The 14729-nt window shown below is 41.4% G+C and overlaps 1 protein-coding gene across 2 annotated transcripts in view; it reads left to right on the plus strand.

Moving 5' to 3' along the window:
- The window catches only part of plxnd1 (plexin D1), a 116545-nt gene that overhangs the window by 28256 nt on the left and 73560 nt on the right, over window positions 1–14729 (plus strand). For both annotated transcript variants that reach the window (XM_012863914.3, XM_012863931.3), the window contains exons 6-9: window positions 1810–1978; window positions 2165–2273; window positions 10400–10499; window positions 11848–11946. In XM_012863914.3, coding sequence (XP_012719368.2) covers window positions 1810–1978; window positions 2165–2273; window positions 10400–10499; window positions 11848–11946 — 477 coding nt within the window. The remainder of the gene's footprint in view (window positions 1–1809; window positions 1979–2164; window positions 2274–10399; window positions 10500–11847; window positions 11947–14729) is intronic.

The following is a 14729-nucleotide window of genomic DNA, read 5'->3' on the forward strand; positions in this document are numbered from 1 at the left end:
ACGCTTTTTGCATAGTCTTGGCTGAATGTTTCACCCCTCTCCTTATCAGAAATTGTAAAGTTCATGTAATGTAGTTTGTCTCCTGGCAAAGACTTGGATTTTGAGCATAATCAGTGCATTTTCTATAGGGTTTGATGTGGCAGCCATTTCAAATGCTTAATGTTGGCTTGATTTGTCCTCTCCAGTACCGCTGTTGACGTGTGTCTGGGATCATTGTCCTGTTGGAACATGGAGTTGTGTCCCTGTTTCAGTTGTCTAGCTGTTGAGTTAGAAGTTGAAGAATTTGAAAGCAATTCTCCTTCTTCATTATTCCACCCACTTTGTATAAAGTAACGTGCCCAGAGCATGATGCCCCCACCAACATGCTTGACAGTTTGTAGGGTGTTTGAAAGCTACTCCCTGACACCTCCAAACAATCGTTTTCCCAAACAGCCCAATCTTTATCTCATCTCACCAGAACACCTCTCTCCAGGAGGCCTTTGGTTCGTCCGAGGTGGTGGCTGCAGATTTCCGTTGAGCTCAGAAGAATCCACTTTACTTTGGACACCGACACAAGTGTTTCCTTTTCGTTGCGTGCTTTGGGCTTGGGTGGCTCCCGGGTTGTTCCGGAATATTTGTGCGTTCTCTACTGATTCTCAGACTTTAGAGCTGAATGTGTTGAGCAGTTGTTGTGGATTAAAATAAGCGTTACAGCCCAATCAGCCTTTCTTCATTCTCTGTTCTGCTTTTGAAAATTGCGCCGTCGTTATCATCACCGGTAACTTTTGGGTAAATCCTTTCCTGCCGTGATTCAGAAGCAAAATGCAAATCTGCCACCTCAATGATGCGGATTTTTGACATCGCCTCAACTATCCTCGCCTTAATCTGTGTGGGTTCTTTAACAGCACCGGTCTGATTTTATCATTCTTGACAGGATAATATATCTGGGTTCAAAAGAATCCCTGAGTGGTCTGACATGCAAACTGTTGTTTTCAATAATTCCTTCTCATCAGTGCATCGTGTTACAGGGAGATAACAATGCCATGATTAGATCGCTGATCTCTGCCACTTGGAATATATTTGACCTCTAATTACGGAGCGTAATTTGATGGAAGGTGGAGACGACAGGTCATTAATTGCTTCATTAATTGCGAATATTTTGCTTGTTGGGGAGGTCGGCCCGCGGTGGGCCGTAATTGCTTCACCAAACGGCTGACTCACGGGCAGGAAGCTCAGCTCAAGGTTGTCTCCGCAAACAGGAAGCAGCAGGCAGGAAGTCAGGGCCCGAGCAGGGAAATGAGCGATTCCAGCGAACAATGGGGCAGATTTTTAAGACATGTCAGCACATGCCACTGACCACCTCAGCTCCTACCTGCTGAGACGCTGATTTGTTTTCCTCCAGTTCAAGATCCTCTCTCCAGATTCCCCTTCTCGGCCCCCACCCTACTTATTTTTCTGCTCACAGCCAAATCATTTAGCTAAAAATTCAGACATGTCAGAGAGGTGTTATGTTTCTCATTATACATCTGTCATACGTTACCACTTTCTGCGGATTTAGATGTGAATCTAGCACTCTCCCATCTGTTTCTCCATCACACATTAGTTTATCTCTTTTTCTGCCTAATCTCCTGAGCAATATTGAAGTGGTGCTAACATCCTCCGCCCTCGCTTTAATGAGCACGTGCGCATAAACTAAACATGAACACCCTTTTTTTTGAGCACAGCAAATTAAAAAAAATGTAATTAATTTTGATCGAGATGAGCAGCTATTTATTTTTCTGCTCCTATATCTTTTTGCTTTGTTTGTGTTGTTTTTTTTTTTTGATGCAGGCTGTTGGCATTCTCATAAACGGCAGCATTCCCGATCTGATTGGCTCGAAGGTGGAGTGTGAGTACAAGCCTGGGGTTTCCACCGCTGCCACGGTCTACGGACTCGCCCAGATTCAGACCTGCCCTCTGCCTCCGCCAGAAAACTACCAACCGATACCCCCTGGCACAGGTGAGCCATCCATTTGTCAGAGTTATTCATTTTTTTCCCCCAGTATAGAACAAATGTAATTTCCGCTTTCTTCTCTCTCATAATGCAGAAAAAGGTCTGAGTCTGTTGCCGTCTATTTTGTCTTATGAGAGCGATACCATCTCCGAATGTTGCAGAGCTCGACACATGCATCCTTTGTTTCTGCAGATCACCTGACTGTTTCTGTGGCGATAAAGGTGAACGGCACATCTGTGGTATCTGGGAGCTTCATCGTCTACGACTGCGAGAGGACCGGACGAATACATCCAAAGACTTCGTGAGTCTCACATTTCGTGTCGCAGTCTCAGAGGCTTCGACGCTTGGAAAGCATTCGGTGGTTTTCAGCTCTAGTAGGAAAGACCTGCTAGTTCTTAATTACAAGTATAATTAGGGTTTTCACATGAGTAGCACATGACAATACCACGCTGTCAGCGACGACGCTGGTGGATTTCACACTCCTTCACTTGAGACACTTGTCAGAAAAAGCTGTGACTACCTGATGTTCAGTTTAACATCTTAAATCAATAGTTAGCATTTTATCCAAATGAGAATTTCAGTCTGAGATGGAATTTAATTTCATCACTGTGAAAGATGCCAGAAGTTTTTATTTGGATTTTGCCTGTTTTTCTTTCAATTCAACTAATTTATTATGAGAAATTAGTTTGCTTTGTTTGTTTCTTGTTAAGCCACCCAGACATGATATACAAATCATGTCTACTTTGTGAGCAGTAGCCTGTCACAAAGTCTCAGTTTGTTCCCATATTCAGGGTTTAATCTTTGAAAATAGTAAATACTAAATTGATAAATGATAACGTGGTTCCTAGAGAGCTGTTAGTGGTAAATATTAGACGATAAACAGAGGAAGAGGCACCTCTCTGGATTTTGACTGGGCCGTTCTAACATGCAAGCATTCTTTAATCTAAACCATTTCCTTGCAGCTCTGGCTGTGCACTTAGGTTCGCTGTCATGGTTGAAGGTGAATTTCCACCTCAGTCGAAGGTCTCTTGCAGCCTCCAGGATTGTCTTGTACTTAATTTCCTAAATCTCCCCATCAACTCTGACCAGCTTTCCCATCCCTGTTGCAGAATAGTATTCCTACTGAATGACGCTGCTACCACCGTGCTTCTCTGGATTGGTGGGATGTCTGTCTCTGTCTGATGTGTTAGTTTTCTATCATACATTAAGATTGAAATACCCACAATTTGGCTATATTTTATAATCAGGGGACTTCTCAAAGATGCTTGGACATTTTTAGAGTTTTTAGAGTAAAACGGGATAATATATACTGTAGGTAGTAATAGTAATAGTAATATCTTCTTTATTGTCATTGAAACATACATTGAAACATACATTACAACGAAACTTGTTCTCTGCTTTTAACCCATCACCCTTGGGGAGCAGTGGGCTGCCACTGTGCGGCGCCCGGGGAGCAATCAGGGGTTAAGGGTCTTGCTCAGGGACCCAGAGTGCAGGCCCTGGGGATCGAACCGGGTACTTGCATCCTTCTCTGAGTGCAAGCGCGCTGCTCTAACCTGGCTGTAACATGATAAAATATGTAAAGGTTCAAGGGCTAGAATACTTTTGCAAAGCACTGTATATAGTGTCCTGTTGGGTACAACATCTAGAGAGGAATGAGTTAAAGATCCGCAAAGATCTTTAACTCTGGAAAGCCTAAGGAAACCGATTTAAAACCATTGGTTCCTTAGAAACGGGCTGCACCAATCTGGTCTTGTTTTATGAACGGACAGTCTAAAATCAGAATAAATATGTAAATCATACGGCAAGTTAACCTGTTAAATTTGTGCTTTTTATTTATTAAAATATTTAGTTCCAACAGACTATTTACTCTCCCTGCTGGTACTTTTATCAAATTACTTGACCTGATTATATCCTCTCCATTTCCCCACATTTTTTGACGGCGAGGCTTATCGTAAATCCCCCAAAACAATCCTTTCTAAAGGAGACTAAACACCAACAAACTGCTCTGGTAGCAGTCTCTAAACAGAAAACCTGAACCGAGATGTCAAGCGTTTCCCTCAGTGCTGTTGCAGATCTGCACACACAGCTGGACAATAAAGACAAAGCAAAGCCTCTACTCTGTGTTTGTTCTTCTTCTTCTTCTATGTCCCTAGTCTCCTCATCAAATGCTTTCTATTTGGGCCACGCTGGGTAAACACAGCCAACATGTCCTCTACCAGGGCTTATTGTGTGTGTTTGGCTTGCTCAAGGTGTCCTCAGCGCGAGATCAAATGTGGGATTAATATTCTGTAAATGTTAAGCCAAAGAAAATTAGATATGAATGTCTGGTTGATCACGCCCGTGTTTGTTTGTTTTGTGAAGGACTTTGCCTCGCATGTCACAAAAGCAGCGTTTCTCCTTGTATGTGGAGGCATTCCAGCTGGCGTCCTCCCTGCATGTCGGACCGCGTCGCTGGGATCGCCTCTATCTGATCCACAGAGTCTCATATCTGTGCATTTGGGCTGTGTTTGACAGATTCGCAGAGATCAAAAAGCGTTTTGGTTCCAACCCCTTTTGTTCACTTTTTGAAAGTAGTTTCGAGGTGTGAACACAGTGGCTGCAGGTGTACACATGCGAGACTACACCCAATATGTGCCGGGGTCCAGGAGTGTGAAATTAGACGGTGGTTTGACGGAGGTGATAATGAGCAAAGTGCCGCTCGCACACGAAGAGCATTACGCGTCGAGGTGGAGAACTGCTGGGCTCTATCTGATCTCATTCACTTCATGCTGTTTTTTTTTTTCTTTTTAAACAGTGGGTTTTGTTATGCACTTAGACTCAATGAAACCACATAAAAGAGCTGTCCTTTATGAAAAGAGCCTTCACTTTGCTAATAGATAAATCAAAGTCTTGAAGGATGAGAAAGAAAAACCGCTTTTCTTCTGAGGAAGCATTTGCTTAGTTTTTAATGCAGAGATCCTCCTCTATTTTATGTTAACTGAGGCTATTATGTTTTATTTAAGTAATGTCGGGCATTAATGCTTTTAGGACCAAAGACATTAGACCTTTTTTTTTTTTTTGCCAAACACTTTGAATAAAATTATACACGTTTATAAAGTCCATTTCCTCTTAGGAATAAAGTGAATCAACAACAGGATTGCCTGTTCGGCTGAGTACAAACTTCTCCAGTGCAAAAAATAATAATTTTTTAGATAACAAAATTGCACAACTACCGTTGTTACTTGCGACCATTAAACGTGAATGTGCTTTTTATCCATTTCAATAAATTAGAATGTCAGAGAAAGATATGTAAACTAGATTATTAAAGTGAAAAGTGAAAGTCATATATTATAGCTTCAGTACGCAAACGTTTCAAGCGTTTATGTCTGTCGATGATGACGATTATGGGTGGCTCCTTGTGAAAAGCAAAAATTCAGGATTCATGAAAATCAAAAAAATAAACTTAAAATTATAAAACAAAAATGTTTTAATACAGAAATGTTGACCTACATGACAGTAGATTAACTCAATACTTGCTAGTGGGCTCATTTCCTGGATCAGTGCGGCGTAGCATACAGCCTGTAGTTTTGCTGAAGCGTTAAAGAAGCCCTGCTTGCTTTATTAGCCACCTTCAGCTCAGCTGCATTGAGTCTGGTGTCTTTCCTCTTCCTTTTTGACGGTGCATCTTAGATTAGGCAGTGGTGGGCACAGCTAAACAAAAAGTTAGTTTCACAAACTCATATTCCGCAAACAAAAATATTAGCTTTACTTCCGTTAAACTGATAATAAATAAGGAAATTTGAGGGAGCAAAAATTACCCGCTAACCAATGGTTGTCACTCAGTCTGTCGCACATCTTCAGACAAAGCTCCTGCACGCACATGCGCATGACTAATGTGCCCAGTGCTGCGTGTTTCAGGGGATGGTTGTTTTAGTTCAGGATAAATAACTTTTAAATTTTAACTTTTACACAGGAGTGGCGGCAGCAGCGTATGAAAAGAAATGGTGGGTGAGTGTTGCCAGTTCTTGCGAGAGAAACAAACAACCAGCTCTATGAAAACAAACAAGCCCAAAACAGGCACAACAGGCAACTCAACACACTGTAATACGGAGGCCACTTGTAAACAGTATAAATGAACAAGCCCAAAGTTGCTTATAAAAAGCTGACATGGCAACACTGCTGGAAGCCTGGAACACAGTGCTGAGTGTTTCCAGAGGTCCCTTTATCCCTCTGTCACCAGACTCTTTAGAAAACTTTGTGGGTTACTTATTGTTTATATATAATGTTCACTATTTTTGAATTGAAAAGAATAAATAAAAATCTGTTTCATATTTGCTGTGTAGAAACATGTTTTCCTTATCTTATACATGCTGGTTAAATGTCCCTCAAGGATTGCCATAGGGTGGACAGTAAGCAGCCCACTGTTTTGCACAGAAGTGTTGAAAAAAAGAAAACTCTCGCTGATCAACGGGGCAACCCAAAAGCCCAGCTCAGAGTCCAGTCTCCTTCCACCTCATGCGGTGCCGGTAACGAACTCAGAAAGCTCAGTTACACCACTAATTAAAGAAGTTAGGATCAAACAGCAAAATGCTATTGACAGGAAACAACCACGAATACTGGCATCTCTCTTTCTGAGCAGTGGGAGCCGACAATATTAAGACCACATCATAAGAAGAAAAAGAAAGGCAATTAAAAAACAGCACAGCTACTAACAATGTGTTTTGTGGAGCTAGACTGCTACTGTTGGGGAGGACTTTGATTGGATGTGTAGTGAGAGCCAGGACTGTGACATAAACGGTAGATGAATATCTTGTTAACGTTGTTATCGTACTTACAGGTATCGAAACCTAATAAAGTAGAAGCTAACCACTCTGCGAACAGTTTCTAAAGTCAGAGTGAACGATAATACGACGAACAAAAAGTTAGCTCCACAATTGTTTGCATATTAGGACGTCTGCGAACACCACTGGGTTTAGTTTAGGTACATTTACTGGCCAATCAAGCATGGACATAGGCTCATTAAACCAGACTGTCGTACTTTTGGCCTTTCATTCAAATGTCTTTGCGAAGCTTATACTCCTTTTTCTGCTGTAGTTTTTCCTTTCACCTCTCCTTTCACCTCTCTCTTGATATGTTTGGACAGAGCACTCTGTGAACAACCAAGCTTTTTGGTGTGCACCTTCGTTATGTAAGCCATAACATTATATATTATTTATAATTGAAAAAAGCAACAATTTAAAATTTTATTATTAAGGAATGATTTGTGGATTCTTATTCTCTATGAGTCATAATAATCAAATTTTGCAATTTTGTATCATCCATAATGAATCTACATAATATACATAAGGTTCACTTTGTAACTAAATTATTATTATTATTTAAATATGATTGAAATATACTAAGATATACCCATGCAAAGAAGTAATTGTGAAATATTCGGAAGTGTATTTATCTGCATGAATAATAGAGAATTTATAAGAAAATAGGGGAAAGATATAAAAAAAAAAAATCACACTAAACTGTTTTTTGCCGAACCACAGACAATGTGTAAGGGTTGTAAATTTAACACAGTTGCTGTTAAAATGTATCTATCATATTGTGGGTAACAGGTTATTCATTTGGAAAAGTTTGGCTCTCATGTCTCGCGCCAGGAATTCAGAATGTTTTGGCCTCCACTGACTGAACGTTAATGTTGTCCAATATTGTTAATTGTGTTGATTATCTTTTTTTTTTCTTTTTCTTTTGTTGAGTCCTGCAAATTAACATAAGCACAATAAAGAGGAAAAGTTTCACACATTGCATTTGGCTGGACGAGCCTGCTAGCTGTTCCAACTGTAATAAATCAGGATAAATGTGTTGAAAATGGATAAAACAAATATTTTACAGGTTTTGGAGTCACACGGTAAAGTTTATACATGACATGTACTGGTGCGGAATCAGCTTGCATGTGCGTGTGTGTGTTTGCCTGAGAGAGTGAGCGCTGTTTATACAGCTCTCCCTCAACACGGTTAAAGTGGTCACCGGGCAAAGTGTTAATGACAAGCAGACCACGGCATTCCTGCGTCGCCCTGCAGGACAAACATCAAACAGTCGCTTCACACTCTTCGTCCTCCCTCTGCCACAAACCTTTACTCTCTTTTTGTTTTCATCCTGTACTTGCTTTTCATTTAGCCTTTTCCATGTCTCAATTCTCGTCCCCCCCTCCACCTCTCTTTGCTCATTTGTCTGTGTTGGTTAACTTGCGCTCCGCTCCCTGAAAGTGATCCTTTCTCCTGGACGTATTTCTCTCTGACAGAGGTGTGATTGAGCATGTGTGTTTAACCGCTGTGTCCACTGAGGGACCCTGAAAGTGGGAGCCCGGCTGTGTGTTTAGCGTGAGTGTGTACGTGAGGGGTCATTATGACCAGGGGTGAGCCGTTTCGCCGGGTATTTGCTGTCAGCGTTCGGTCAAGCGGAGAAAGTGTGGGTGTATGCAAACAGTCTGTATGTATATGCTGGTGGGTGGGTGGGTTGTGAGTTTTTTTTTTAGGTGTTTTAGTAGGACAGCAAGGGAGTCAGGAGAAACGGGAGAGGCTGCAGCTGATAACAGCCCGGAGGGGTCCGTCTGCTTCTAATCACAACACGCACACAGTTACACATCCTCTTACACCCGCCGCTGTCTAATCTAGAGACCCCCTCGGAGTGTTGCTATCACTGGAGGCACCATCCTCCCCGGTGTGGGACATCTGTCTCTACCCAGAGGCTACTCAAACTCAAAGATGCAGACTCCCCTGACGCACCTACAGAGGGCTGGTATATTTAGGTGGTTTATCTGGAAGTCACATTGTCGGATTCATATCTGAGTTACAACTCAGCCTGAAAAAAAATACGGAAGTTGATTTAGATGTTGTCCGGGTCCGCATGAGTATAGAAGCAATTTAATTTCCCGTTGTTTATTCCATAATCTAAATTTTTGTCTAAAACAGGGGTGTCAAACTCATTTTGGTTGAGGGGCCGCATACAGCTTAATCTGATCTCAAGAGGGCCACACGTGTGAACTCATTGAAAGATTAAATAGAACTAATAAATGTGGACTTGTTGTTGATTTTTATATTAAATTAATTTTACACAATATATCATGAATAACCTCAGCGTTTTTAAGAAAAGTATGTGCAATTTCAACAAAATTGATAAATGAAAAATTAATAAATAAAATAAAAAATAAAAATATATATACATTTTTTTTTATAATGATAATGCATTTAGCCACAGGGCCGGACTAAATTCTTCGGCGGGCCGGGTCCGGCCCGCGGGCCGTATGTTTGACACCCCTGGTCTTAAATATCAACCTTCCATCCGTTTGCCTGCAAACTTTAAATTGATGCTTCAAAAAAAATGGCTGCTATGGACTGAAAACTAGAAATCTGAGTCTGGGGAAAAAATATACACTTTCACATGAAAAATGTCAAAATAGGTAGGATCTCCGTTTTTATCATCTGAACTGCACGTCTAACCTTTATACATGCTGTTCACATATCAGATGAGCCAGTAAGCATAATCTAGCAGATGTTCTTGGTGAAGTAGCTCCTTGTCGGTACCGTAAAACCCCGCGCCCGATTTCGCAGAAACATAAACACATGAGACGGCATGCATGCTCATGCATCATCGTTTAGCAGCGAGAGAGTTTGATCTCAGCCGATTTGGCCCACCCTGACCTCTCCGCCGGCGGAGCCGTGACTGTGGAATGAGCGTGTCTGCTACTGTGACTAATCATTACTTCCTTTTATTAAAGCCTTGCTTTGATGCCTGTAATCAGTCCAGCCTCCCCTTTTTGTTTTGCACTCCAAAATGAGTCAGAGTGGGCTTCGTTCTCAACTTCTACATGGGAACAATCTCAGGGAAATGACATGGGGGGTGAAAAAAGACCAGACTGAATGATATTTTCCCTTAGAAAATATGTAATGTATTAAATTCAGATTTTAGACAAAACATTACTGGAAAGTGGAAGGACATGATACATGTTTTTGAAAATGTTCTCCAAATGAAATTTGTAGCCAGCCTCCTTTACTTTGAAACCCTCAACACATTGTGGAACACATCAGGACAGAGGTTTAAAGTAGGGTGAAGTTATAAAATGTTATTCCAGGCATCTTATGGATAACTGTTCAATCCATTAGCTGAAAATTTAAAGAGTATGGCTGACCAGCACCTGGGTAGGTAGTGCAAGGAAAAGCAGTCAAGAGGCCCATGGTTGCTCTGGAGGAGCTGCAGAGATCCACATTGAAGGTGGAAGAATGTATCAATGGGAAAACAAAAGAACGTTGAGGTTGCCTTACTTCAATTAAGTTTATTTAGAAAAAAAATATATAGGTTAAGGTTTGTTGTTGTAACATGGCCTAATTTGTAAAAATAAAGTAAGGAATAGTAACATGTTTTGAATCCTTTTGTGTCTGTCTTTGTTTCCAGATGCATGAGCTGCCTGAGCACGAGGTGGAAGTGCTACTGGGACCAAGAGAGCCACCTTTGCCTCTCAAGCAAAGACGAATCAAAGCTGAACTTGCTTGAAGTGAGTAATTCTCTCCCCAATCTATCAGCCAGACAGACCCCCGGAGGAGTTCATGATATCAATATCCTGCGAGTCCAAACCTCCGACACAATCCAGACTCTGCAGTAAAAAAATAAAAAAAGTTTTATTTTTACAATCTTGAGTCCACAATGGTTAAGCAAGAGCACCCATGCGGTGAATCATTGTGAGGTTGCGATGTCAGTGTCTCAGCTACAGTGTGCGGAAATGTTGAAACCAGCTATAAAACCTCGTGAGTTTCTGCTTTTACAGACTCATAACAGGATAATGTGGCATTTTAAAGCACAGACCTGCTCTAACGTTTCACTCTCTGCCAGATTTTTTGCAAATGAGTAAAAGAGTATATTCACAGTGCCTTAATGTCTGTCAGGAACAACAACTGTTTTTATAGATTTCTTTTTCTGAGTAGGGGCCCACCGACGTAAAACGTTATAGATATATTCGGTAATATAAACCCCGTGAGTGCAAGGAGTGCTCTAAAACAACTAAAAAGCATATCAAACTGTAACAAGATATGAGTGCAAAAGAGGGAAAGTTACCCAAAACAAGCCCTGCCTTAGTTGGAAACTATTACCACCTTTCTTTAGATGTTTTTTTTTCTGACAGCATCAAGATTAAGTCAGCTATCAAACTATTTGTGTCGACTTCAGAGTCTCACTGCTGAGCCAAATCCCATGGCCTGCGTGGCCCTGCAGATTTTCCCTTCGCCGATCCGATCCCACTCACACTCCTTTATTGAGTCACATGGGGGTGGGGGTGGGGGGTTGCAGCTCCCCTGGTCAGCTCTAGGTCTACTGCCGTTGTCCTTAAGCCTTTCATTGCCCCGAGTGGTTAATGGCTCATTTTATACCTCATGAGTCCAACACGGCTGAAGTAAAAAGCATGATTACATCTTTAAAGCAAATGGAGTAAATCGCCATCAGATCCGCTCTAAAGGATTGTGCTTTTTTTTAAGCTGCTTTAGGTATTTAAATTATAGCTTATGTTTAAACCCCAAATATGATTTTTTTTTTTTATAATACGGGTCATGAGGTCATCGGGAAGCGTGTTGCCGTTTCCTGCTTTGACCAGGACTTCCCAGTGTCCGGTGGGCCTGTTTTTCTAATCCCTCATCGTCTCTCCATTTGAAGCTATTGTTGCTTTCCTCAAAGCGAGACTTTACCCTCTCATTTCCTGCTTGTCTAGATAAACAGGACAGGTATTTTTAGGGTGCTGGATGTGTGCTGGGGTGGGGTTGGTGGGGGTGGGGGCGGAGGGGAGCCATTGTTTTCTTTAACTCCTGTACGTTTGTCACTTCCTTCCCCTTTAAACCCCTCACCACTCACTGCAGAGTGCTGCTTCCTGTCCCAGCCTGATTCCCTCTGAGACTCCCCCATACCCGTCGGGGATGGCCCAAGACTTCACCGTGAGCCTGAGCAACATCCAGAAGGTACGTCGGATATCCTCCAGCAGAGGAGCTGGACTTGGACTGTCTCCAAAAACCGCATGTGGTGAAAGTGATTGGGGGGGGTGAAAAAAAGTAGCATATGGTGTGTTTGCTTCAAGCTGGGCTAAAAACAGATGAATGTTGGCATTCTGGGATTGGGGTCAATGGATGACTGAAACCAGTCTGGGTGTTCTACTTGTTGAGAATACAGTGTCTCTCAAAAGCTTACACTCCACTGATGAAATGTCAGCTTGTTAGAATAAAAAAAATTTGATAAATAATTATAAAACTTTTGTCTTAGTGTATAATTTGACATATATCCTGTATACTTCAAGAAAAACACAAATTAACCCAATGTAGAATTTTAAAAACTAAAAGCTTCAATAGCCTGATTGCACAAATGTGCTCAAATCCTAACCTAAAACCTTCTTTCAAGCATATTTTTTCTTGAGTTCACACCTAACACAGAGTTCAGTTTTCCTTGAAGGATATTCCTCACATTCGCTCATATGCATCCATTAGCCAAATCCATAGATTACAGAAGATCGAAACGATGTAATTTTACAACAGTATCAGTCAGTAGAAGGGTACAAAATACTGCATTTCATATACAATGTGGCAGACTGAAGGCAGTTACCAATAACTGGAGACAAAAAGATGCAAGATGCAGTTAGAAACACTGTCGTAGCTACAAGGACTTCTGGCAGGTGCTGGTTTGATTTTAGGTATGACAACAATCTTGGATTCTTCACACATAACGCGGCGTCTCAAGGTACTTTAAGAAGTCAATTTTATTGAATCATCCAGACAGATTGGTTGAAAGGTTTTCTAAGAAAACCCAGCAGATTGCATCGAGTCTTTGACTTGCAGCATTCATTCCTCCTGGCTGAACATGTTGCCACAGTGGACAGTCGCTTGCATTGCGTCGATGACTTTGCAGCAATCCCTCGTACCGAGCACGAATGTAGTGACAGATGCAGCTATTGTAAAGAGAAAAAACAGAAAGAAAACATAAAGTTAAACGTTTAAATAATAGTAAAGAATGCTAAATTAGTGAGTAATAGGATAATGTAGCAAAGTGAGGGATAAGCAAAAGCCTTTTCAAACCAAAATAAGCATAAACTTTAGACCAGCGCTTTATGTCGAACCACAATTGCCATCGCAACACCCACTATCAAAATGTCCGAATTTCACAGTCACAAAGGACTGCTTGGATGTAATATTTAGTAGAACATTGTAATTCATGCATGCACATTTTGCATATCAATAATACATTCAGTCTGTGTTTCTATAGATGAAACAAGACTTTTTGGTGAATTAAAATTTGGTGAGTTCTGATTACCAGCAAGTTTAAACCCAAGAACTTTAGGTCCCTGGTAGAAATCTGAAGATGAAGAGAGATCAGCTTCAAAACTATGGCTTCGTGTGAGGAAAATTAAGGTTGTGAAAGACCTAAACCAGCAACCAAGAACTAAATCTGACTGAAATTTTCACCTTAACAATTACGTAAAGAGGAGATGAGCTCATAACCTGATCGGAGTAGCAGATTGGAGAACTTTTGCAAGACCGAAGTAAAAATATTATCAAGTATAGGAACGTGGGATACTTATAGATTTCTACCATAGAAGACTGAACACACAAGTTCAATCAGCAAAGTGTCAGTTTAAAGGTTGCAAAAAGGGAACTAAAAGGAAGTGAATTCTTCTCCAAAGTAGTGTATTTGCCCTTGATTTAAGCCTGCTAATAAGATGATCTGCCAATGGAATCAGATTTTTGCTCTTAAAATAGGAACCACTCATCTCCATCACCTTATTTCAAGTGAATATATCTAATGATCTTATTTTAGGGATAAAAATACTCATTCCATTGGCAGATCATCTTATTTACCTGATCAAATCAAGGACAAATACACTAATTTCAAGAAAATGTGACTTCCTTTTAATTGCCTTTTTGCAGTGAGGGTTGCACACTTGTGCAACCAGGTTGGTGCGCTTCTTATATTTCTTATATTACACCAATTTGTCCGTTTCTCAGTTTAATTGTACGCGATAAATGTCACATTATTCGTGGAATAAGTCTTGCAATGATTTATCTGGGTTTCATTTTGAAATCATCAAACCCGTGTAGACTTGTGAGAGGCACCGTAAGGGATGGAGATGAGGTGTTCCTCGGCTGTTTGGGCACGCTCAACCTCCGGTATCTCACCGCGATGAGTCGTGTCTTCGTCAGCACAGCGCACAAGCATTCAGCCCGAGGAAGCAGCGCATGCAGCAGGAGCTTAATTTTGCTTTTGTTCATTTTTGTTCAGGCAGTCCTCCCAGAGCACTGGTTTAAACTCCCGTTCTGGTGTTTAATCCACACTGAGGGGTTTCAGAAGCTGACGCTGCACCAGTGAGCACGAGGACACCACTCTGAGCCCTGCTCAAAATGCCAGTGCGGAGTGGTTGCCAGGCGTGGCCGGTCACACTCGTAACCCCGGCTGGCCTCTCACGATGTCTTCCTGGCGCGTTGCTATGGGGACAGACATCGAGTCACACACGCACACTTCCTCAGGATAGCCATTCATGCTACTCTTCATTATGAAAGTTTATACAGACTGACGTTGTTTGATCAACGTCTTCATCTCGGACGAGTCAGCGGAGCAGGAAATGTGCTGTCAGTCAAACTCAGCCGATACTCGGATCCTCCGGGGATCTCTTTTTTTTTTTTTTCTAAATTCCCACGCTTTTACCGCGGAGAAAAAAATAAAATAAAAATTCAAAGTTTCTCATCTCCTACATTTTAGC

Source organism: Fundulus heteroclitus, chromosome 1 (assembly GCF_011125445.2).
Source record: "Fundulus heteroclitus isolate FHET01 chromosome 1, MU-UCD_Fhet_4.1, whole genome shotgun sequence".
In the NCBI taxonomy this organism is placed as follows: Eukaryota; Metazoa; Chordata; class Actinopteri; order Cyprinodontiformes; family Fundulidae; genus Fundulus; species Fundulus heteroclitus.